The 22,320-nt window shown below is 47.3% G+C and overlaps 2 protein-coding genes across 3 annotated transcripts in view; both read right to left on the bottom strand.

Annotated features, from left to right (window-relative positions):
* adgra3 (adhesion G protein-coupled receptor A3) overlaps positions 1–5,974 on the bottom strand; it is a 114,433-nt gene extending 108,459 nt beyond the window's left edge. The window contains exons 1-3 of one of the 2 annotated variants that reach the window (XM_084691314.1): positions 5,858–5,974; positions 5,316–5,428; positions 4,886–4,934 (exon numbers count right to left, since the gene is read on the bottom strand). The gene's annotated coding sequence lies outside the window, so the exon portion shown is untranslated. The remainder of the gene's footprint in view (positions 1–4,885; positions 4,935–5,315; positions 5,429–5,857) is intronic. The other variant, XM_084691316.1, reaches the window with a different exon arrangement.
* A 5,567-nt stretch (positions 5,975–11,541) lies between these two features.
* Positions 11,542–22,320, bottom strand: part of ppargc1a (peroxisome proliferator-activated receptor gamma, coactivator 1 alpha) — a 222,749-nt gene continuing 211,970 nt past the window's right edge. Inside the window, exons 9-13 of the mRNA XM_084691446.1 lie at positions 21,000–21,098; positions 20,016–20,136; positions 18,041–18,162; positions 17,509–17,660; positions 11,542–14,500 (exon numbers count right to left, since the gene is read on the bottom strand). Of these exons, the coding sequence (XP_084547572.1) occupies positions 14,397–14,500; positions 17,509–17,660; positions 18,041–18,162; positions 20,016–20,136; positions 21,000–21,098 (598 nt within the window). The 3' untranslated portion in view covers positions 11,542–14,396. The remainder of the gene's footprint in view (positions 14,501–17,508; positions 17,661–18,040; positions 18,163–20,015; positions 20,137–20,999; positions 21,099–22,320) is intronic.

Below are 22,320 nucleotides of genomic sequence, written 5' to 3'. Positions count from 1 at the left end.
GGAAAGAAAACAACTGTGTTTCTCCTGGAGCTCGGGGCTGGCAAGGCCTCAAAGGGGGAGGCTCCTCGGCGGAGCCCCCAATCCTCCCGGCAGAAGGGGGAAATCAGGTCAGGCTCCACGCTCGTCTAGCAACAGACAACAGTTGACAATCTCAGGCGTTTTATGTCCCCTGTGCAGTATTAGGGAGATACGGATCTAATGCCTCAGATGAAAGCCTTGCAGTGAGGCTTGGCTACGTCTGGAAATCCAAAAGTTCTATGCGTCTGTGTGTGACTCGCAGATAGAAAAGTACTCCTTCTGCTCGAGAGAAACTTTAAACTGCAGGACCGTTAGAAAAGAAAACTGTGTTTTTGAGCCATTTCTTAGAGCTGCAACGTGTGGACCAATTTAGAGAGGAGAGGTGACACATCACATTTCCTGGCCATGAACATTTTGGATCAGGCAGGAATCTCATGTACACATTTAGGAGAGTAAAGGTAGACAGACAGAATACCTATACGTAGCCCCCACCAGCCTGGATGGCAATAGTGCCTGTCAATGCAACCAGACATCTATTTTTGTCTACCTTCCACGATAGCATGATCGCTCACGTCAATCCCCATGGTCTAAATATTTCTAGAGGGGTATCGATTCAATTGGCTAGTGTTTTCCGGGAAGCATTAGCAGACAGGTGTGTTTTTGTTTGTTGTGTGTGTGTGTGTGTGAGACTGTGTACAAGCTTGGATTTCAGACACAGAAAAGCATGCAATTTCAACTCCAGCAACTACAAAAAAATCAACAACATGGATATGTCCAAAAGGACAGTGCACGTCAAGTCGAGAGCTTCCCCCCGAAAACGAGAAAGAAGAGCTCCTGTTTGTCAACGAGGGACTGCACTTCACATCCTGCTGTGTGGATCCTAAACTCTACTTTGAAAACAAGTTTGTGACGAGTGGAGTGAACCTGGCCCCCCAAGGCAGGGATTGGCCCGCTCACAAACATCCTCGTTCTTCAATCCACCGAAAAGCCTTGCTCTGCGTTATCTCCTAAGCGTTGTTTGTTTTGATGGAGGGGGTCTGCCGCCCCCACTGGCTCCGTCACAGTTACCAGCTACATCAGCACCCGGCCTCAATACTGTCTGGGCTCAGCCAGAAACAAGGAGTGCTCCCACTCCCAATTTACACAACAACAACATTTGTCTCCCTCTCATCCGCCTGCGCTGTTTTGCTAAATGGTGCAAATGAATGGTTTAAGAAATTGATTTCTTTGCACTGTTAATCTATGGCTGCCTTTTTAATGAAACTATGGGGAATTAGCACCACCCAACATTAAAATGCATAAATAATGGATTAACATCCAGAATTCATTACAAGGTGCCATGCGAAGCTCCACTGGTGAACGTAGACGGTCGTGTTCAGACGTTAATCTGGGATCACTGGGGCTGATGCAGCTGATACCATCTCCCAGATACGCATCGGCACAGCTCATTTTACTGCAGGCGAGTGATGTGCCTACAATTAATTTCCAGAGTTTCCATTTCAAAGTATTCACTGTGAGGAGCAACATTGGAAAATTGTTCAAAAAAGGCTAATGATGAAGTTATGTAAAAATGACAAAGAAATGATCGACTGTACGACTAGAAACACAGATGTTCTTACTAAAAAGTACTGAACAAGAGGGCCACATCTGACTTACAGATAAAGCATTTCAACACAAATTAACAGCTGTGATTATCCACTCATCAAATGAGTGATAGAAATGATAGGCAACAAGAAACTACTGTTTATATGTGTTCATTTGACAAGGTTTGTTTGTGGTTCTAAAAAGCAGAGTGCTGTGCTAGTCTTGTGTTTGATCATGCTGACATAGCCAGAGGGTGGTTGGGTGACAAAACACCACAATTATCACGGGCCAGAAGGGATCAACACATTTTAATATAATTTCCCAAAACTAATGTTGGCCGCTTCTTTGAAGTACAGCACATGGCGTTGGTTTAAATGAGCTTCTCAAACGCTTGGAGGTTCCCAGTGGAAAGTTTCACACACTTGTCTTCTCAATAGTCTTCAGTGTTTGTCCTTTCTTCATCTCCCTTTTTTAGTGCAAACTGATGAGGCGGTCTGGAACCTTCTGATGACTAGTAGACCCTTGTTGACCCTGACCCAGCCTGTGTGTGGAGGTCTGTGTGGGTAGTAGAGGAGAGGAGGCCATGGTATGGAGACCAGGGTCCTGGTGTCTGGGCTCATGGCATGTTCCTGTCAGATGGATAATCCCAGGCCGCTCCGTCAGCCTCCCTCATTGGCTGTGTGATGGACTGCCCCCCTCCTCACGCGCCAGGCACATCTCAGCCACCCTGCCGGGCGCGCTCTGTTGTGACATGATTAAGATATGGTGGGGGAAGGGGGGTGGGGTAGGGGTAGTCTCGTCACACCATCATAACCACTCATTAGAATGCCAGTCAGATCCCAATCCATTTGCCGGGAACAGCCCTGCGTAGACACACATATAAACCCCTGCACGATCTGAAACGCACACACACACACACACATCCCCACCACAACACCACACACACACACACACCACACGCATCTAACCGCCTTTCCCTATTTATCAAGCAAATCTGTGAGAGAGTATCATGGAAGAGCAATCTGATTCTGATTCATGGCCGTATATTCATGTGGATCGTTCCGGCATGCACCTCCCCACCCCCCTCCCTCCTGAGAAGGCAGTGTCTCACAGCAGAACATCAGTGGTTGTAAAACTGGAGGGCTGTAATGTTCTCAGAGCCTTGGAGGCTTATTAGGAGGCATAAAAGCTGCATGCTACCTTCATTCATATTCTGTCTATAAACGCTGGCCCATTTCTCCTCCTGCCATGTGACGGGATGCATGGAAAATAAGACTGCTCCGGTATTTATGCTGCGCGATTGATTTGCAAAATAGGTCTTTACTAGAAACATGTCGGAGTGATTCCGGGATTTGAAGATGTGGAAAGTAGATGTGTATTGCTGTGTCAAAAATCCACACCGGAGAACCAAATGGCAAAAAAGCCTATGAGAGAAAGCGCTTCCATCTCCAGTCTGTTTGCATTTGGACTGTGTAATCTACAAAACTGGATTTGACATTGATTATTGTGAGCAATGAGAGTGCTGACCGCTTTGGCATTTCATACTTGAGAGCCGGGCCCGGATGGTTTTGGGTTTGCAGAATTATTCATTCCCATCCACCGTGCAAAGTTCAATATGTGAACTCCACTGTAGCTTGAGCAGAGACAATTACAGGGGCCGGTGTGTCGTCTGAATGTGATTTTCGGAGGGCGTATTATCTGGGTTTCAAAGCAGTGGCGGCCAGTACATCACACCTCTTATCTGCTGCATGGGCACGGCACTCCGGAGACAACCTGAATTACACCCTCGCTGAATCACGAATCTAACTGTTGGTTCAACTTAAACTAGGTCACTTTCATGATAGGCAGAGTGTGTGTGCATCTGTGTGAGCACTGGCTAGGTGTGTGAGAGTGAGAGTGAGAGTGAGAGAGAGAGAGAGAGAGAGAGAGAGAGAGAGAGAGAGAGAGAGAGAGAGAGAGAGAGAGAGAGAGAGAGAGAGAGAGAGAGGAGAGAGACGAGGGAGAGAGACGAGGGAGAGGAGAGACCGATGTGTGAGTGTGGGGGTATATGTGAAAACAAACAGCAGTGGACATCCCTCCCCTTCACCCTCATCTTCATCACAGCTAAATCTGCCTCTAAAGTAGGCCACTAAGAACTCACCTCGGCTCAGAGTCCTAGCTGAGCCCTTTCAAGTGACAGCCATCACCAAACCCAAACTCCAAGAGAGCTCATTCCCAGGTGTCTACCTGACTCACTACTCCTACCCCCTAACACAAAGCCATGGATGGCTGTAGGCAGAGCCAGAGGTAATATTTAAACTAATCAAGGGAGGTGAATAATGGGTCCATACAGTAAAAGGATTGGAGCGACAGGCCAAAGACTTGTCACAACCATGTCAGTGGGTATAATGATCACAGTTGCAGGTAAAAGGTAAAGATGAAATAATTTGACACCTCCCTGACTCCCTTGACGTGTACCTGTCAGACAGTCAACCCAGGGTCTGATAACTGTAATTTGCAATGCAGTGCAATTACACTTTAGCAAGTCAACCAAGCTTGCTATTGTCACAATATGATCACAAGAGTGGACCGTGTGAGTGTATGGTCCAATACACAACACAGACTGCTTCAGACAAGCCTGGGTGACAAACTGTGCATGTAGTCTTTGTATGCAACATTTTGTCGGTGGTTTAAGTAATTTCCTTCTGGACAATAAAGTCTACTCTATCTTATACCATTTTCATATTTAGCCCAGAAATTCAACATAAACTGCAATGGAAATACAGTGACTGCCGCCATTCATTAACGGCAGTCTATTTATATTTTGGAGGGATACAAACACAATAAAGCTCTTTTTGGAAATGTTCTGCACAGGACTGGAAACGCCTACTTTGATGTTCCTTGAACATGTGAATCAAAATCCTGGAGAGCCGGCAGCCAGGAACATTTCATATGCATCGCCGCGTTCTTCCTTCACGGTCCCAGTTCCCCAACTAGGTCACCGCGAATCAGCCGGCGCCAAAAATAATAACAAAAGGTGCGCCCCTGGCTCTGTAGGGGTGAGATCCCTGCCTCTGCACTACCCATGGCTGAAATGTGCCACATCAGCAGTCTCCCAATCTGCAGGCATTATACCAGGCATTATACAGCATCCGAGACAGACAACACTGTTGTAAAAGCCTCGCCTTAACAATGGTGTGTGTACACACACACACACGCTGTAAGCACTCAGCTAGGTGGTAGAGCACAGGACGTGATGTGTAGTGGTGTCAGTGTTGTGGCAGGGCCGCCAAAAGGGACTTACCCTGCTGCTGCAGGACAGATTCTTCGGTCCCAGATGCGGTTTCTCAGTCCTGAAAGTAAGTTGGAAAAGATGTTGCTTATTCCACTGGGGGGCTGCAGGCTGTCCTCAGAGCAGAGAGCACTCTGAGTTTACAAGTGCTGTCTGTCTCACCTCCACACAAAACACACAGTCTGCCCACACTCACAATCAAGCACACACGGCTGCTCGCTCACACACACACACACACACACACACACACACACACACATACTGTACAAGCACACACACAGGCAGACACACGCCCACTGCCACTGTTTGAAGAAGGTACAGTAAATGCAATGCCCAGAGACAGAGCCTCATGCACAGTTAATGTTTCTGCTGTCTGGATGATTAACGTTACCTGATTCCCACTCCCAAACGGCTCAAACATTTTGGTCCCCTCCCGCCTCACCTTCTGTGGCTGACACACTCCTGGGCCTGGGTAAAAATAGCCGCTCCGCCCCTGTGCCACGCTTTGTTCCTCTCGCTGCCTTTCAGGATGAGCTCCTGCTCCGGTTGAAGGACCTAGGAGATTTTTGAGAGAGAGAGGTAGAGAGAGGAGAGAGAATGTTACATGTTTGAAAAGTTGCTATGTACTTGAGAGAAGTTGGTGTGAGGATTGTTTGTCAACACAGTCTAGTGCTTGTGTACAATTTGCAGTTATGTTGCATTTGTCAAAGCACTGTTTAAAAATATAAAAGGCACAGCAATGGAACAGGGACTGTGGGTTGACAGAAGTATAGTAAATTTACGTGAAAGCTAGCCTAACTACTACTGAGAATAGTAGGCTACTAGGCTAACAGTCAATGGAAGAGAAAGCTGGCAGTTGGCCAGAACTCAACAACCATAAAATGACACGGTGGTTACGAATTCCGTTACAAAGCTGACTTAAACTTTTGTTTTTTAAAGAAAACTGTTGTTGGTGTTTTGTGTTATCGTCGTGAATAAACGTACTTTGTCCTTTGCTGGGCCGTGACACTCAAACCGACCGTCCTCAGCTGTCGTCCGAAAGCGGCAAGCTGCGCTGTCCAATCAGAGTTGATGAAGTCCAGGTGCGCGTTTGTCCTTCCAAACACGGTGAAGTAGATCAATACCAATTCCCCCGTGGTTTGCCATCAACCCATCCCACACAACCGCTTAGTGACAGAAAACGCCCCGAGTAAAAAAAAAAAAAACGACAAAAAAAAACAGTTTGCGGTAACATAATGCATTGCAGACATTACATATTGGCTCATTTAGGCCTTTTTACAGATATATCAAATACAGGACTTGTACATTGTATTTCATTGTATCACGTCGTATAAAGATTTAGTCGTGAAATAGCAATTTTGTGTTTAATCACAATAGGCTATATAAGACTACTTACACCTGTAATCAACCAATCTTGTTTCTTGCCCTGTTTCTCTCTAACAACTGGGCAGTTTGTCTGGATAGAGGCTCTGTCCTTCGCGCGCCTGATGTGTTTAAGGAATGCGTTCACGTTTAATGCTAATCTGAATGACACCAGTGGAAATCTTGGCTCTGTTTCAGCGGCTAGCTTTGGGCTGGTCCAACGACCTTCTCTCAAGGCACATGGAAAGTTTTGCCAGCTCAATATGTCACTGCGAAAATGGAAAGAGAAGGAGAACTAAAATGAAATGGGATGCATTAGTAATTTCATAGAAGACAAAGATGTTTGCTACTCAGTGTGTTGAACAGTATAAACCATGTAATTACATGTGTGCTATTGTTATAAAAGACAATCTGCTATTATATAGGGGACTTTATATGGGGAATGAATCTTGGGGATATGTTGCTCCAATCTGTCTAAAAATGAAAAGGCGTAGAATTACAAATGATGGCTCGAGTTCCAGCCCTCTCATTGGGTGGCAATTGTGTCAAAATTCTATCAGCCTCTGTGGTGACGTCCATGGCGAATCAGTGTTTTGCTGAGATAAACAACTGATGGTTGTAGAATCAGAAAATTCTCCAGACATACAGTAATTATAATGAGTGAAGTAAGTTTTGAGCAAATTAGCCTTCCCGAGTAAGTTGAAACAAAGTGTTAAAATGGGGTTAATTGAATTTTAAGCCTTGTCACAGAAGATTATGAAGACCATGAAACAGCACTTTAATTGCGTTATTACCATGTGGATTAAGGCATTGAGTATTTTTTACCCAGTAATTATAGTTACACTGTCCATGCATTTCAATGCCGTTTAGTCGCAGTGGTTTTGGTCTTAACAATTGACAATCCAAACATTGAAGAAAGTTTTATTTCAAAATAGCCACACCACATAATGCATAGGGATAATGACGGCAATTTGGTGCTAATTCTTAACTTGTGCTCTGCAGTACATCCAAGGATTAAGAGGATATGGTGTTAATAAGTCATTCATGTGAAGTAAGACTTGATTTAAGCTATTTTTAAACTAGAACAGCAAAACAGTGGGGACATATGGAAAAGCTGTCCCTCAATCTATAACTCTACTTAAACTTTGTAATGTATTAAACAGATGCATTTAAGAGTACAGTCTGTCTTCTTAGGAGTTTGTTTCTGCAAATTATATGAAAATACTAATAGACTTTGGTTTAAAATCATTATAATGCAAGCAAAAAAACAAACAAACAAGAAGACTCCAATACAACAGATTAAGTTGTTGGTAGATGTTAGTGTTATCTCCAGATTATTTATGATTCTAATGTTTGCAGTTTCTGCTTTTTTATGTCCCAAGATATAGAACTCTGAGCAATCATTTAACCAGACCATGATTTGCCACATCTACATCATGGTTTCAGCCTAATTGATTACCATATGAAGTGAAAATACACAATGTCTTCATCTTATTCAAATGTAAGATGGTGACTATCACATATCTCATGTCTTGGGGCCAAGGACTCTCTAGGGAAGCCAGTATGAGAGACAGGGGAGGGACTGCTTTGAGAGTGAGAGAGAGAGAGAAATGTTCTGTGCCAGATCATTTGGATGTCCTATTTCAAGGGGGGTTGGGATATTCAGGAGATCTTTCAGGAACACTCTGCAAAGAAGACAAAAAGCGTGCACTCTGTTCTTCTGTCCTCCCAAGCCATCTTGAAAGCCATTAGACAGCCTGGACGAGGCAGCAGAGATCCCAATCATTAGATAGCAACGCTGTCCTTTTGTTACATGAAGTGGAAATGTTCTCACTAAAACTACATTGAAATCCTCATGTGATTGCTCCGTTGTCAATATGTTAAGACACATTATGTAGTGAGCATTCTTCAGGGTGCTTTTAGCACATATGTGACAATTTACTCGAACCTATAGGTCTATTTGATTTGTCAGTTTGTTGACTAGACCCCTTAGATGGGGGAGTAGCGGATGTTATGTTAATAGCTATTGATACCGCTTAATGATTGACAAATAATTAATGTTGAGACGGTTCTCACACCTTCATCGTATTTGTCCACACTTTCTGACAGCTACGCGACGCCTGACCATCATTAGCCTGTCTCCTCTGCGGGCCCCATCCACGGCTTGGCGGATGGAAGGGAAATAACGGCTTTGGCCTGCGGAGCTTTGTTGCACAGTCCTGTCAAATTGACTCAATTCGAAATATCTCTCTCTCTCAATCTCTCTCTGTCTCCTCTCTCTCTCTCTCTCTCTCTCTCTGTCTCCCTCTCTCTCTCTCTCTCTCTCTCTCTCTCTAGCTCTCTCTCTCTCTCTCTCTCTCTCTCTCTCTCTCACGCTTTCAGGTGATGCGCACACAAAAAGCCCAGCCGTCTACGTCCGCAGCCCTAACACCCTCTGTCAGCCCGCTGTCCCCACGGTCACAGCACCGACTCATCTTTCTGCTGACGTCCCTCTGCTAGAGTTGCCAGCCCCAGCATTCTAAAAGGCCTGCCGTGGCCCCGGGGCACGGCAACAACTGGCAGCGCACAGCACAGGTGCGTCTCGGGCCTGTCACTTAGGGAGTATGGTCAGCGACGTGGTAAAATTCTAACTGAACAGGGCCACGCCTCTTGTAGGTAACGGTACGGTTCCTCCCGCATGTAACATATACAGTGGGCCGATTCATTTGATTGTGATGTTAGAGGGTTGTTGTTTTTTCTCCAATTAATACGCACGTCTTAGGCCACACTCAAGGTAATTAGCGTTGTTTTTCGCCAACGACACACAGCAGATGGTGATGTAGCCATTAATTATCCAGCGAAGTATACATTCAGTCCCACAAGTTGGTAGTTTGGAGGAAAGAAGAATACCGCCCTTCTGTTTCTCATTACTCTTTAAAGTGTGCAGAGTGCTGAAACAAGAGCCAGGAATAAGGCAGAGGGAGTGATTGTTGTGGCTCCATCATTATCTTCTCCCGTCATTTAGCCCTAGCAGAGATGTGCTTGAACCCTAAGGGGCTGATGTGTGAGCACAAAGCTGTTCCGGAACTGGATCTTGTGGCCCGGAGCTTGGATGAGCAAATACAATGTTTAGAGTGGTTCTACACTGTAGTCTGGTCTAAATAAAGTATCTCTTCCACTGGTGTTCCACAAAATGGATGACCTAACATAAGATGGGGTAGGGGGGAAGCCATGATGTTAAACTGAACAAAATATGTTTTGATATGATGTTATGAGAGAAATAGATCCCAGGGCTCCTCAGTAGTTAGCTTCTATGTCTATCATACCATGAGGGTCCTGGTCCTAATATAAAGACAGTAATCTCTTCATCTTTATACAGTATGGCAACCGATTAGAGCAACAGCTCATTGCTTCCAGTCATGGGGATTAAGATGTTGTGATATTCCAACATGGCCTTTTCTTCCTCCAGTGGTGGCAAGTCTGGTTGGAACTAGCAAGCTTGGTTCCGCATGGGTGGAGAGCTCTGTGAATACAGCGTTTGCCTGGTGACAAAGAGGAACAGCACAGCTTATGAAATCCTCTAAAAATAAAATAAGATGGGAGGGGGGAGGATGGGAGGTTGGGGGCCCGAGCTTAGGAAGCCTTAAAAAGGAAACCAAGAGAGGAACTCAGGAATCCAGGGACCTTGTCTGGCCCGCATCCCTTTGATGTCATTTTGTCATCTCTAACAGTTTCCTAATCCGGCTTCTTGGCACACAGTAACCCCCCCCCATTCCTACTCCCTAGTCATAATAGTGTCACTTAACTTACATTATTTTGATAAAATTATACAGGCAAGTGATTTAACTAGAATGCCAGTCTATACTATTAGGGAGAAAAAATGAGACCTTCAACGATGGAATTTTTCAGATGAATCATGCCCTTCCCCTTGAAGGAACTGTTCCTGATACTAAATTACGGGTTGCATTGCCCATGTTCCACCCCACAGCCTTTAATTAACTAGTCTTGTGTAGTTTAATTGTATTATCGAGAGCTTTTTTCTTCAGCCTGACCTGCTTCCATGATGCGAGAGAGCCAGTACTGTACTCTGTAGGAAACACATCAGCCTAAGAATGACAGGAAGCCCAGAATTCAACATGCATGCAGGTTGGAAATGAACCATGACTGGTTGTCAGAATGCTACCTGCTTTCTCAGCTGAGTTGTGATTGGTTCCTTGCTACTTTCTAACTAATGATCAGGTCTTGGATAGCAGTTTAGACCAGTTTAGACCAGACAGGAGCTGTGTGGTGACTTTGTAATGGCTGGATGGGCCAAATTTCTTTTTGAAATTGGAAGCCGATTGGTCTTAATAAATGCAGTAAAGTAAGGTTTAAATGCTAGTCTTTCTAATGTCTAAACTTGAAAGAAAAAGCATTTGAGTACACGTGCTTCACTCAGGCATCCAGGGACATGGCTGCCTCTGCTTCTTGTTTGTCCAGGAGAGACCAACAGTATCAAACCCCATTATCTGCAAGGCTACCACTTACCTCCAACCAGAGCAGAGATAGGTGCTTATCTCCTGGTTAATAATAACATAACAGATAAAGTGTGCCGTTCTATTGTAGCGATGGAGGCAGAGGAAGGAGGAGGAGGGGGCGAGCGGGGAACCAGAGATTTCCAGGGGACAGTTTCATTCTGTAGAAAGGGCAAGCAGAGGGAGACCTCCCGCTGCACCGCCCAAATGAAAGCCGTCCGCTCTTTTCTCCGGGGCTAAACGGCGCCCTTAATAAAAAACACAATCAGACCCCGAGCCTTAAAGTTTAATGCACATTCCTCCCATATCCCTTCGCTCGGTGGAGGGAAGAAAGGTTGTGAGGGCTGGTGGGGAGAGGCCACCTCCCAGGCTGACTGCTGGGGGGACGCAGCGATAATGAGAAGCCAACGCGTATCAAGCGCACCATCCACTCGCGGCTCTCCATCGGCGCTTCTGCAGTTTTAATGAATTTGTCCCCCCAACTTTTTTAATTAACTTGCGAGAGTCATGGCGCGCTGGGTAAGTTGTGGACACAGACAGCGTTTTCCCCACCCTCTCAGGTGATCTGCATGTCAAAGAGGTGAGCTACATGGAAATGGAGTTAAGGGTCTCTCAGTAGGGGAAACTCACAGGTCGGATAGCTGGGCACAACGCTAGTAGCTTGCAGATAACTTTCATTCAATGTGGTTGTAGCGTAAATATTTGACGAGACGAAGAGGGAGGGGTGTAGGGGCAGTAAAGACGCTGAGGAGAGAGAGGGGGGGGGGTAGTTGAGACAATAAAAAGAAAAGAACATGGAAGGGAGGTTTCACGTTTCTTTCAAACACATTTCCCTTTATTGGCATGGTGAGGCTGATGAGAATTGCACATAAAAAATTAAATCCACAAGAAAGTCATACAATAGGTAAAACCACAAAGGCATTGGTAAGGACTTGGCAGAAGGCAACGTGGATAGGACACAAACAGGTAACAACCCAAAGCAACCCCCCCCCAACACACACACACACACACTCACACGCACACACACACCTGCCTAAAAACCCCCACACACACTGACACACACACACTTTCACACACACATTGTCCTTCCAAAAGAAACATGATCACCCAACAAACGTTTAAGCAGTGGCAAATCCCTCCATAGTTCACATTATTAAAAAGTCTAGCCACAATTGAAATTTCAAGGTGTTATAATATATTGCTAATCTAGGCGATTTACAAAGCAGATTTTTTTTTTAATATTTACCACAATGATTAAAGCCACATCTATCAAATGGGACACAACACCGTTACCCAGGAGCTGAAGAGCCAGAGAGAAGTGTAAAGATGGAGAGGTACAAGTCGAGCCATTTCCCCCCATCGAGTCCTGCCTCTCTGCATCACAGAAATGAGCAGTTTCATCTCCACAGTCACACTCCATAAAAGGTAGCCTGTGATCAACAAAGCTTCAATACAAAAGGTTTCTACCACCTCTGATGGCGGCTGGTTCTCTTATTACTTGGCTCCCGCTATAAACGGGATATTAATTGAACCAGAAACCACAAGGTTACCTTTAATGTCACGTTGAAGGTGCTGTGATATCTGGACTGCGAGGCAGGAGCTAAATGGAAAGTGGTGCAGCATGCGATATTGAGTGGTTCCTCTAGGCTTATACGATGTCATTCAAGTCCTGCCAGATAACCCTGCATAGACGCTCCTACTTTGAAGAGCCATGCGTCCACTGCACAACAAGGGTTTAGTGCTTTGGGTGCTTGTCTAGGTGAACTTGTACCATTTTCACGCTGAGTAGCCGAGTAGTTACAATTACAAAGATGTCTCAAGGTGAAACAAACACACCGGATTCAAATATGGAAGGTAAACCATGTCCGTGTGGGCTCTGAGGGGGTGGGTTTGTTCTGGAATGAGCCGTGTATGTCTGGCCAGCCACTGGGTAACAGTACGGTCCTAAACCACACAACAATAAGAGCTCAAATACAACTCTGAAAAATAATTTATTGCTTTTTTATATACTTTTTCTTTCATTTGTATTATTATTAATCCTTTTTGTAATTATTGTGAATAATGTCAATATTATTATCATCATGTTTATATATTTTGTACATCAAATACAAGATTTAAAAAATTAGAAAGGAAATTGTAAACTTTGTTTGGCATTCACATAATCAAGCGTGTGTGGAGCTACGACACAGGTGTTTTACAGTGGTACAACAAAATACCTACAAAATCAGTTTATTGCTTCATGTCCTACTGTGTAAAGAAAAAGCATGTGGTAGACATTTTGTTTCCATAGCTGCAAACCACTGCAAAGAAACCACTTGAACAGTGAACAGCATCTCTCAACTGAGTCTGAGTGATTAGTTGAATTTAGTGATTGTTTTTGAAAGGCATAGAAAGTAATATCCCCACACAACCTGTATTATTGTACACCGTACTCACTGATTGTAAGTTAAATAACAAAATCAAAAAAACTATATAAATAGAAAGGATTTGTTGAGGTACGCCATGTGAGATGGAGACCATAAATATTTTGATTCAAATATTAAAATAAATAGATAAATATGTATATTGTTTATCCTGATTGAACAGATTAAACATAGTAGTCGTGTCTTCGCGGAAGCTGAAATGATCAAAACAAGAACCATAAAAGTATTGAAATCAAAATGACTGGATAAATATTGATTGTTTTCAGAAATAATGAATTAAAAAAATGGGTTTGTTTTTACAATCATGAAAAAACACGGTAAAAATGCATTTTACACTGGTTGTGTAGGGAAAACACTGATTGAGAAACTCTATAAACAGATAAAACTATACATGGTAAAATGTTTCCCCGCAACAAAATAACTCTTAAAAAAGGAAATTCGTTCACATGCTCCCTCAAAATGAGCAATCCTTCATCGACACATTTTTACAATCATGTCATCTCGTCTAAACGTCATGTAGGTATCAAATATGTTTAACATCATTGTAATACCTACAGATCCACATTCTGAATTAAGAAAAAATCGTCATCATTTAAAAAAGGCTGCGTTTTACAGTGCATAGCTGTAACAAATAAAGAACTTTGTTTGATATGTACACAAAATAAAAATATTCCTTTTAATAGTATCTGTAAATACAGGGTTACATTTTTCTCACAAAATGTAGACAGCAATGTTACCTCAAGCCTCTAATGTACCTTCCATTAAACTCCTGTTGAAAATGTAACACCACATCCAAACACCAGACTAAAAGCAAAAAAAAAAGTCAACAACAAAGAAAAGGAAACAGACTGAACAAGCTGCACGTTGTCACCACTCAAAGCATTGTGGGTGTTGTAGTGCTTGAAATTTCTCACAAATGTTTATATCTTTGACTGACAGTTGTACAGCAGCACAGCACACACATCTGTGCAGAGCTCTGAGGGATCACTGGCTCTCTTAATGTCTTTTTCCCAGCTCTTCAGCAGCTATGTTCATGTAAACTTTGTTTTAATATATTCTTTTATATATATATATATATTCATATATATATATATACATATATATATTTGGAGTCTATATATATTCATCTTTAAATACTCTCTTATATTGAGTGTAAAACTTGTGGTAGTCTCCTAGTTAAAGGACAGAAACATCAGTGAGGTATCAGCCTTCCCTCTCGGTTGGCTGCAGGTGCCGCGGCAACCGTTACCTTCTCAGGCTGCGCTGGGCCTCCCTCAGCAAGCTGTCAAAATCCATGGAGTCATACTTGCTTTTAGTGGAGGCTGGATCAAAGTCATCCGAATGGGAGTCTGAAACGAGAAGATGCGGAGGTCAGGGGGGCTAGCCGTAGTCAGGCTAGTTCGTGGCTGCCACATGCCAGACTGGATCCCTTCTCATGCTGCAGGAGTCTGGCCTGCTCATGACGAGACCTGGTTCTGGCGTCGGCGGATACATGCAGTGTTTGGTATCAGCGTGTTGGTTCAGTTCGCTGGTCGTCAGAGCCGTAGCGCTGTCTGACCGGTTGGGTGTGTTGACTTGGTGGTGGTGCCCCGGCTAAGTAAGCCTGTTTTCCATGGCTAACACGACCTCGCCAACGAGACGAGCCGACACCTCGCTTTCAAGTCAACTCCACATCCTTCAAATGCCCAAGGTGGAAAAATAAAGGCTCTTTTGATCGTGACCAACCCCCCCCCCCCCCCCCTCCCCCCTTTCCCAAAGTACGAGCGCAGGACCCGGGAGTTTGATCGGTAGAGGCGATAATAAAAAACGAGGGTGTCTTATCTCTGGTGGCAGACAGCTTCACAAATGGGGCCCCACATGGATGGGACGAAGGGCGGAGAGCTTGAGAAATGGGAATGACCATGGCAGGCAGGAGACGCCAGCTGTGATCTAATACTGTGGCCCAGGGCTGGGGGGTGTCACATGCCGCACCTTGAGGGATGAAAAATACCCCCGGCGCTCTACTTAGGACTAATGGACAGTGTTCTCTGAAAACAACCACACACAAAGAGGAGAGCCAGCGAGATTGAGAGGAGGAAACAGTCCTCTCTAGCACAACATTATTCAAGTCTTCCCTCTTGAAGGGAGGGTTTTTTTTTTTTTTTTTTTTGTCTTTCTCTTCCCATCTCTTTATACTAGACAGTGTGAGGAAGGACTGAACTAGGCTGTTTAGAAAGAAAAAAAAAAGAAAGGAAGAAAGAAAGATAGAGGGGTGGAATGAAGGTCTTTTCATTCTCAGAGACTGATTAGTCATTTTGGACCCCAGTGTCTTTCCTCAAGGCTTTTGGATTAACAAATGTTGCTGGAGTGTCAACTCCAGGAAGGGACTGTTCCCTCTCTCCCTTCAAAAAAAAAAAGCCATTAGTTTCACCCCGAGCTTCAGAAATGCACAATAATGTCTTCATTTCTTGTTGAGCTCTCTTTCCATTGAGGAACCTTCTGACCTGTCAATGTCCTGGCATTATATAGTCTGACCTCCTGTATCGTCTGAAAATAAACACTGAATGGGAAAAAAAGTGAGTGTTGCTTGGAACCCGGCCGGCTATTTAAGCCTCCATCAGATGGAGATGGAGTGGATGATCTCTGGTTGGTGACCGCAATGGCGTGTTTAAGGGGAACGTTCTGAAAGGCTCCCTGTGCAGCTCACAGCTGGGATTCCAACCCCTATCCTACATTACTGATCGAATGCATCACCTATAGCATATAGCGGTACAGAACTTAAAGTGCTGTCCTTTACTGGTGTATGAAGATAGGAATACACATGTGTGTGTTCATGTACACGCATACATATATGCATACACGTGTAAACATGTATCTATGAAAGCATGCACTCTAGTCCTGGTTTCCAGCTCCCTGGGCAGAGAGGCGAGCTGGTGGGGGAGGGGGGGGGGGAGTGTGTGTTAGAGAGCATCACTGGAGGAATAGACTGCTGATTATTAGTCAATCAAGAGTCAGCTGTCACACACACACTTGTCTCTGCTTCTTATACACAGACACACACACACACACACACACACACTCTCCCCCCTCCGTCCAGGCAGATGACAGGCTGCTATGTGTCACAGTCAGGTCTCTGCTCCACACCAGAACAGCTGGCAGCAGATGGAGCCTCGCTTCTGAGGGAGGGGGGCTGCTGGGACATAACCTTGTACCCCCCTCCCTTCCTCTCCTCTCCCCTTCCTCTCTCCCTCCCCTGCCTTTTGCGGCCCTCCCCACTTACGCTCCTTTCCCTCTGCTCTCCACTCTTTGTCACTTCTCTCATCTCCTGTCCCCCTCCTCTCCTGTCCCCCTCCTCTCCTGTCCCCCTCCTCTCCTGTCCCCCTCCTCTCCTGTCCCCCTCCTCTCCTGTCCCCCTCCTCTCCTGTCCCCCTCCTCTCCTGTCCCCCTCCTCTCCTGTCCCCCTCCTCTCCTGTCCCCCTCCTCTCCTGTCCCCCTCCTCTCCTGTCCCCCTCCTCTCCTGTCCCCCTCCTCTCCTGTCCCTCTCCTCTCCTGTCCCCCTCCTCTCCTGTCCCCCTCCTCTCCTGTCCCCCTCCTCTCCTGTCCCCCTCCTCTCCTGTCCCCCTCCTCTCCTGTCCCCCTCCTCTCCTGTCCCCCTCCTCTCTTGTCCCCCTCCTCTCCTGTCCCCCTCCTCTCCTGTCCCCCTCCTCTCCTGTCCCCCTCCTCTCCTGTCCCCCTCCTCTCCTGTCCCCCTCCTCTCCTGTCCCTCTCCTCTCCTGTCCCCCTCCTCTCCTGTCCCCCTCCTCTCCTGTCCCCCTCCTCTCCTGTCCCCCTCCTCTCCTGTCCCCCTCCTCTCCTGTCCCCCTCCTCTCCTGTCCCCCTCCTCTACTGTCCCTCTCCTCTCTTGTTCCCCTCGTCTCCTTTCTTCTCTTGTCCCGTTCCCCTCTTCTCCTCTGTCTCCTTACCTCTCCATTCATCTTCCCTCTACCCTTTCTTTCACCCCTCCTCTGTTGCCTCTCTCCTCCCAGCCCATCAAATATACATCCCTGTATAGGATATCAACTCAGACACTGTATCTACCCCCGTCCTCATTCGGTTCCATACTTCTAATATTGACTAAGTGCACAGATCCAGACTGGGAGGAAAGTAAGATGCCGCATGCTTCCTGGAGGAACAGAGATACCTCTCTCTGTTCCTGGAAGCCACTGAGAACTGAGTCTCTCTGCCCCTCCACGCCGCCAAGACACATTAGGCATCCACGCTCCGGTCTTCCTTAGAGTCTCAAAGCATCACTTAAATAACTGAGTGAAGAAGAGTGTGTGTGTGTGTGTGTGTGTGTGGGGGGGGGGGGTTGGGGGTTCTACAGCAGAGCCGCACTTACCCAAGTCTGTGTAATTTGATTTGCAGAACTGCTTTTGTCCGCCGAAGCACAGCTCAAACTGCGGCTCGTTGGACCTGCGCAGGGTGTGTCCGTTCTCAAGGGCGGCGAAGGCGTCACAGGTGTAGCGGTAGGTGATGAAGCCAAAATTGTCCCTGGGTCCAGAACAGAAAATGGAAAAGTCAGAGAAGGGCCCTGGGGCGGGGACAGTGGCGGGAGCCTCTGCTCCCTGGCGTCCGCGCTATTTATATGCAAAAGAGAAATCGATCAAAAATGTATCTTGGCTCCAGAAATAGCCTGGACAAAAGAGTGAAAACAAGGTCCTCTGACGCAGGGCAAGGCTAAGCCCTGCCTCTGTTCTACCTCTGCCCGTAGAGGAGAAATGAAAAATCTAGCTAACAACCCGCACACGTGCACACATGCACGCGCAAACCAACGCACACACAGGCAAACACAGACCCATCCAAACAGATACACAACCACGCATCCACGCACACTCACACACACACACACACACAGTGTCCGGGAGCCATACCCGTCATCTCTCAGGTTGACGGCGCACTCCTCGATCTCTCCGAAGACTTCAAAGCGCCGCTTCAGTTCTGCCCGGGTGCTGTCGGCCTGGAGCCTGCCCACGTACACCACCCTCCTCTCCTCCTGCTCGTTAGAGGAACACAGGGACCAACGCCGCTTAAAGGAGGAGTGCTTTCCTTGCTTTTTTCCCCCCTTCCCCCCTCTCAAGTCATCACAGTGGCGGTAACTAAACCCCCACCCCCCCCCCCACCCCCCCAGCCGACGGCGACGGCAGACGTAGGGACGGCCCCCTTTGACCTCCTCGTCTGTTATGGACTGTGATTGGGTGGCTGGGGTCTAAGCCCTGGACTCTTCCTGTCTTGTTAAACATCTCCCTCTCTTGGTACAGGGCCCCGTGCGTGCTGGTTGATAAGTTGCGGAGCTGTCTTAGGATAAGAAGATCTAATTTATAGGTCAGAGTTGGTCAGTGAACCAGGCCTGACGGTCTCAGATTCAGAAAGGGGTCAGAAACAGCGTTAGGAGCTGCAAGATGCCCAGAGGGGGGGAAACAAAATGATGGCAACCAACCACAAAGGACACCAAGGTCACAGCAGAATCATTTACAAGTGCAGCACGAGGCCGCAATTATAGTTTTGGAGCAATTTAATTGCGTGTGCTAATCATATAATGCAGTACAGGCCTGGGGCTGTGTTGTATCACCAACATTATTTATTTATTCATTCATTTACTTGCCATTACTGGGCCAAGTCTACTGAGAGCCATTCAAATGCTGAATGCTACCCTCAGGGCACTGGTAACTTATACATGTAAATCAGTTGCCTGGCACTAAACTCAAAGTTCACCACTCCATGGAGGCTGGGCTACATGAAGAGAAAACCTCCTTCTCCGGAGCAGAAAGAGAGGATACGACACATTAACAAGAAACGCCGGACGCTTTTCAACTCTTTTTTTTTTTCTCCACAAACACAGTTTGAGACAAAAGTGTTTGCTGATTTGGGATTTTAGTTGCTGACAACTGATAAAAATGCAGTGATGGCATCCCGAGGGCGTGTGTGTGTGTGTGTGTGTGTGTGTGGCGCTTTCACATTATCTGGCCTCCCAAACCTCGACTGACAGCTTGGTCTCTTTCTCCTTTAATTGCATCCTCTCAAATGCGTTCATGCCAAGCTGTGTGTGTATGTGTGTTTGTGCGCACGTGTGTGTACACTTGTTATTTGACGTACGCATTCATCAGCAGGAGAGTTCTACTCCGATGAAGAACCTCACATTGATATTCATCACACAGAACAGACGGTTGAAATACATAACCCAAAATATCCCCAGTTCTCCACCCACGGCCCCCTCTCTCTTCATTTCTGGTTCCTTGTTCTTAACCCTCATCCCTGTGGAGTGATTAATAAGATCCAACGCTGGTTTTCCAGACACCAGAGACTTTAAAAATACACAACCTGGAGATAAAGAGGGAACGTGTGTAGGCTGAATGATTCAGTGACTCACTGAGCATGAACTCTGTCATTAGAAAAGGGAACATGTGGCGGCCATGGGCCCTGAACTGGCTCAGAGTGTGTGAGACAGGGGGTTGAAATGAGTGAGACAGGGGGGTGAAGTGAGTGAGACAGGGGGGTGAAGGGAGTGAGACAGGGGGGTGAAGTGAGTGAGACAGGGGGGTGAAGTGAGTGAGACAGGGGGGTGAAGTGAGTGAGACAGGGGGGTGAAGTGAGTGAGACAGGGGGGTGAAGTGAGTGAGACAGGGGAGACAGGGGGGTGAAGTGAGTGAGACAGGGGGTTAAGTGAGTGAGACAGGGGGGTGAAGCGAGTGAGACAGGAGGGTTAAGTGAGTGAGACAGGGGGGTGAAGTGGGTGCGACGGGGGTGAAGCGAGTGAGACAGGAGGGTTAAGTGAGTGAGACAGGGGGGTTAAGTGAGTGAGGCAGGGGGAGACACAGGACAGGAGAGACGGGGAGGGCAAACACTCACTATAGCTTTCTGCCGCTGCCTCTCTCTCTGCTCCGCCCTCTCAAACTCCCGCTTCTCGTAGGCCCGCCGGTGCTCCTCCCTCTGCAGGCGCTCGTGCTGGTAGTCCTCGTAGCTGTCGTACCTGCCAAGAAGCCGACACGTCAGTCACACCCTCCGTCCTCCCGCGCCCTCCAAAACCTGCGCCTCTCCTCCCCCACCCCCGCACGGCCTCACGTCACCAGGGAAGAGCTGTCCATCCTCCATCCACCCCTCCCTCCCCCTCTCCCTCCACCCTGCCGTCCCGGTGCAGGCGCTCCGGGTGGACGGCTGAGGCGGGCGTCGCCTGGCTTTTCCGAGGTTATGGATCCCGCAGGAAGGGGAGGTGACGAGCGGGGCTTGGCAGCTGCTGCTGTCAGCGCTACTTCACATGTCATTACTCTCTGCTTAGTTAGGGCTTCATCCGCCACTCTGGGAGAGAAACAAAACAGGAGAGCAACTTCTCCATGTTTTTTTTCTTATTTTGGGGGGGGGGGGGGGGGGGGGGGGCTGGCAGCGAGGCGCGGCTGTGCGGCCGGGCGGAGGGAGGACTCCGGGGGCTTGTCGGGTGTCGTTAGCCTCGTCTGCGGCAAATCAGTTTGGAGCGGGGAGGGGGGGGTGGGTCGGCCGTGACTCAGTGAGCCAGCGCTTCTCTGAATATGGAACTAGCTCTGTGGCAGGGGGTGCTGAGGACAACGTCGTGACGGGACACAGGAGGCCTGGTTGGCTTGCTTCACATCTGTTCTCACCTACTGGACGCCTACCCTCGATGACTTGAAAACTATTGTTGCACACCTCTACATCCTTGTTTACTGTACCTTTAAGATCCGCTTGTCTTCCAGATACTGACTGTGTCAGGGTGAAGTGCGTGTGTTTGTGTGTGTGTGTGTATCTGTGTGTGTGCTGTGTGTCAGGGTGAGATGTGTTTGCCTGGGTGTGTGTGTGTGTGTCAGGGTGAGATGTGTGTACCTGGGTCTGCGTCCCAGAGGAGACCTGGAGCGGGAGCCAGAATGGGGGCTTCTGTGGTTCCTGGAGCGGTAAGTGCTGGAGTCTGTGCTGTGGCTTGACCTGCAGGGGTCACAGGCACGTCAGTCACCTGGACTTGATCTAGCTACAGCTACATGGAGCACAGCACACACCCTGTGGTTTAACTGGACCATGTCAAACACACACACACACACACCCCTGTGGTCTAACAGGGATGTGTAACTGGACCATACACACACAGCTGTGCTCCATTATTGAAGTGATGAGGAGGGAAGGAGAACTCTGAGGACCAGCAGGCAGGTTCAGGAAGAGGAGTTGGTTTTGGTTCTGTCAAGCTGTCAAAAACACCTCAAAACCTGGACACCCTCCCTGTTACGACCTTGTTACATGATCAGCATTATGAGGTCTGAGTCAGCGCTTTTACTGACTGATTTATAAAGATCCCCTTGAGACTAAGTTCTTGAAAGTCTGGAGTATTAACTGCTTTTTTAACTGTCTCCCTCCACACACACACACACACACACACACACACGCACACACACAGACGCGCGCACGCACACACACAGACACACACATGCCCTCCTCCCTCCTACCCCCTCAGCCCTGATCAAAGAAAACCAAGGGAATTGTAGTTTTCTCAGGCTGCTGTGATGATACAAGTCTCCAAGAGAGTGTGTGTTGAGGGTAGGGGATGGGGGGGGGAGCAGGATTACACTTCACCCACACCCCCATATTGGTCTTTCATCTCTGGGGATGAGTAAGAGAAGTGGGAGAGAGGGGGGGGGGGGAGGTTTTTCTGTTCGGCAAACAGAACAGCTGCAACTTAAAACAACAGCAGAGCATCAAACAGAGAGGTGGGGGCTACTGAGGGGGAGGAAGCAGCTCCCATAAAACTGGGGGAGCGGAGGGGAAGACTGTGATGATAACACTACAGAACGACGCCTCGGGCGCCAGTCATTTCCAAAGTAGCGCTCTCCCCCGGCAAATGTTCTGTTGCAGCGAGTGAGCGAGATAGAGAGAGAGAGAGAGAGAGAGAGGGAGGGAGACCTCCCAGTTTGACGATAGGACGCTCGCCCGATGCAGTGTCTGTGGACGGCTAAGGGGTCCACCGCTGTGTTTAAACTGAGCCCGGAGCACACACAGACCACACCGTGTCTGCTAGCAGTCTCCCTGCTTGGATCTCTCTCACTGTTCAAGTTGTTTGTCTGAGGAATAATGACTCCTTCCTGACCTGTGAGTTCAGTTCAGGCAGCACTGCAGACAGTGACCCAGAGTTACTCCCTCAGAGAGATGACCACACCTG

Source organism: Hypomesus nipponensis, chromosome 25, assembly GCF_054491055.1.
Source record: "Hypomesus nipponensis isolate SF chromosome 25, ASM5449105v1, whole genome shotgun sequence".
Classification (NCBI taxonomy): Eukaryota; Metazoa; Chordata; class Actinopteri; order Osmeriformes; family Osmeridae; genus Hypomesus; species Hypomesus nipponensis.
Note: the sequence above shows the minus strand (reverse complement) of the source record. Positions and strands in the feature narration are given on the sequence as shown.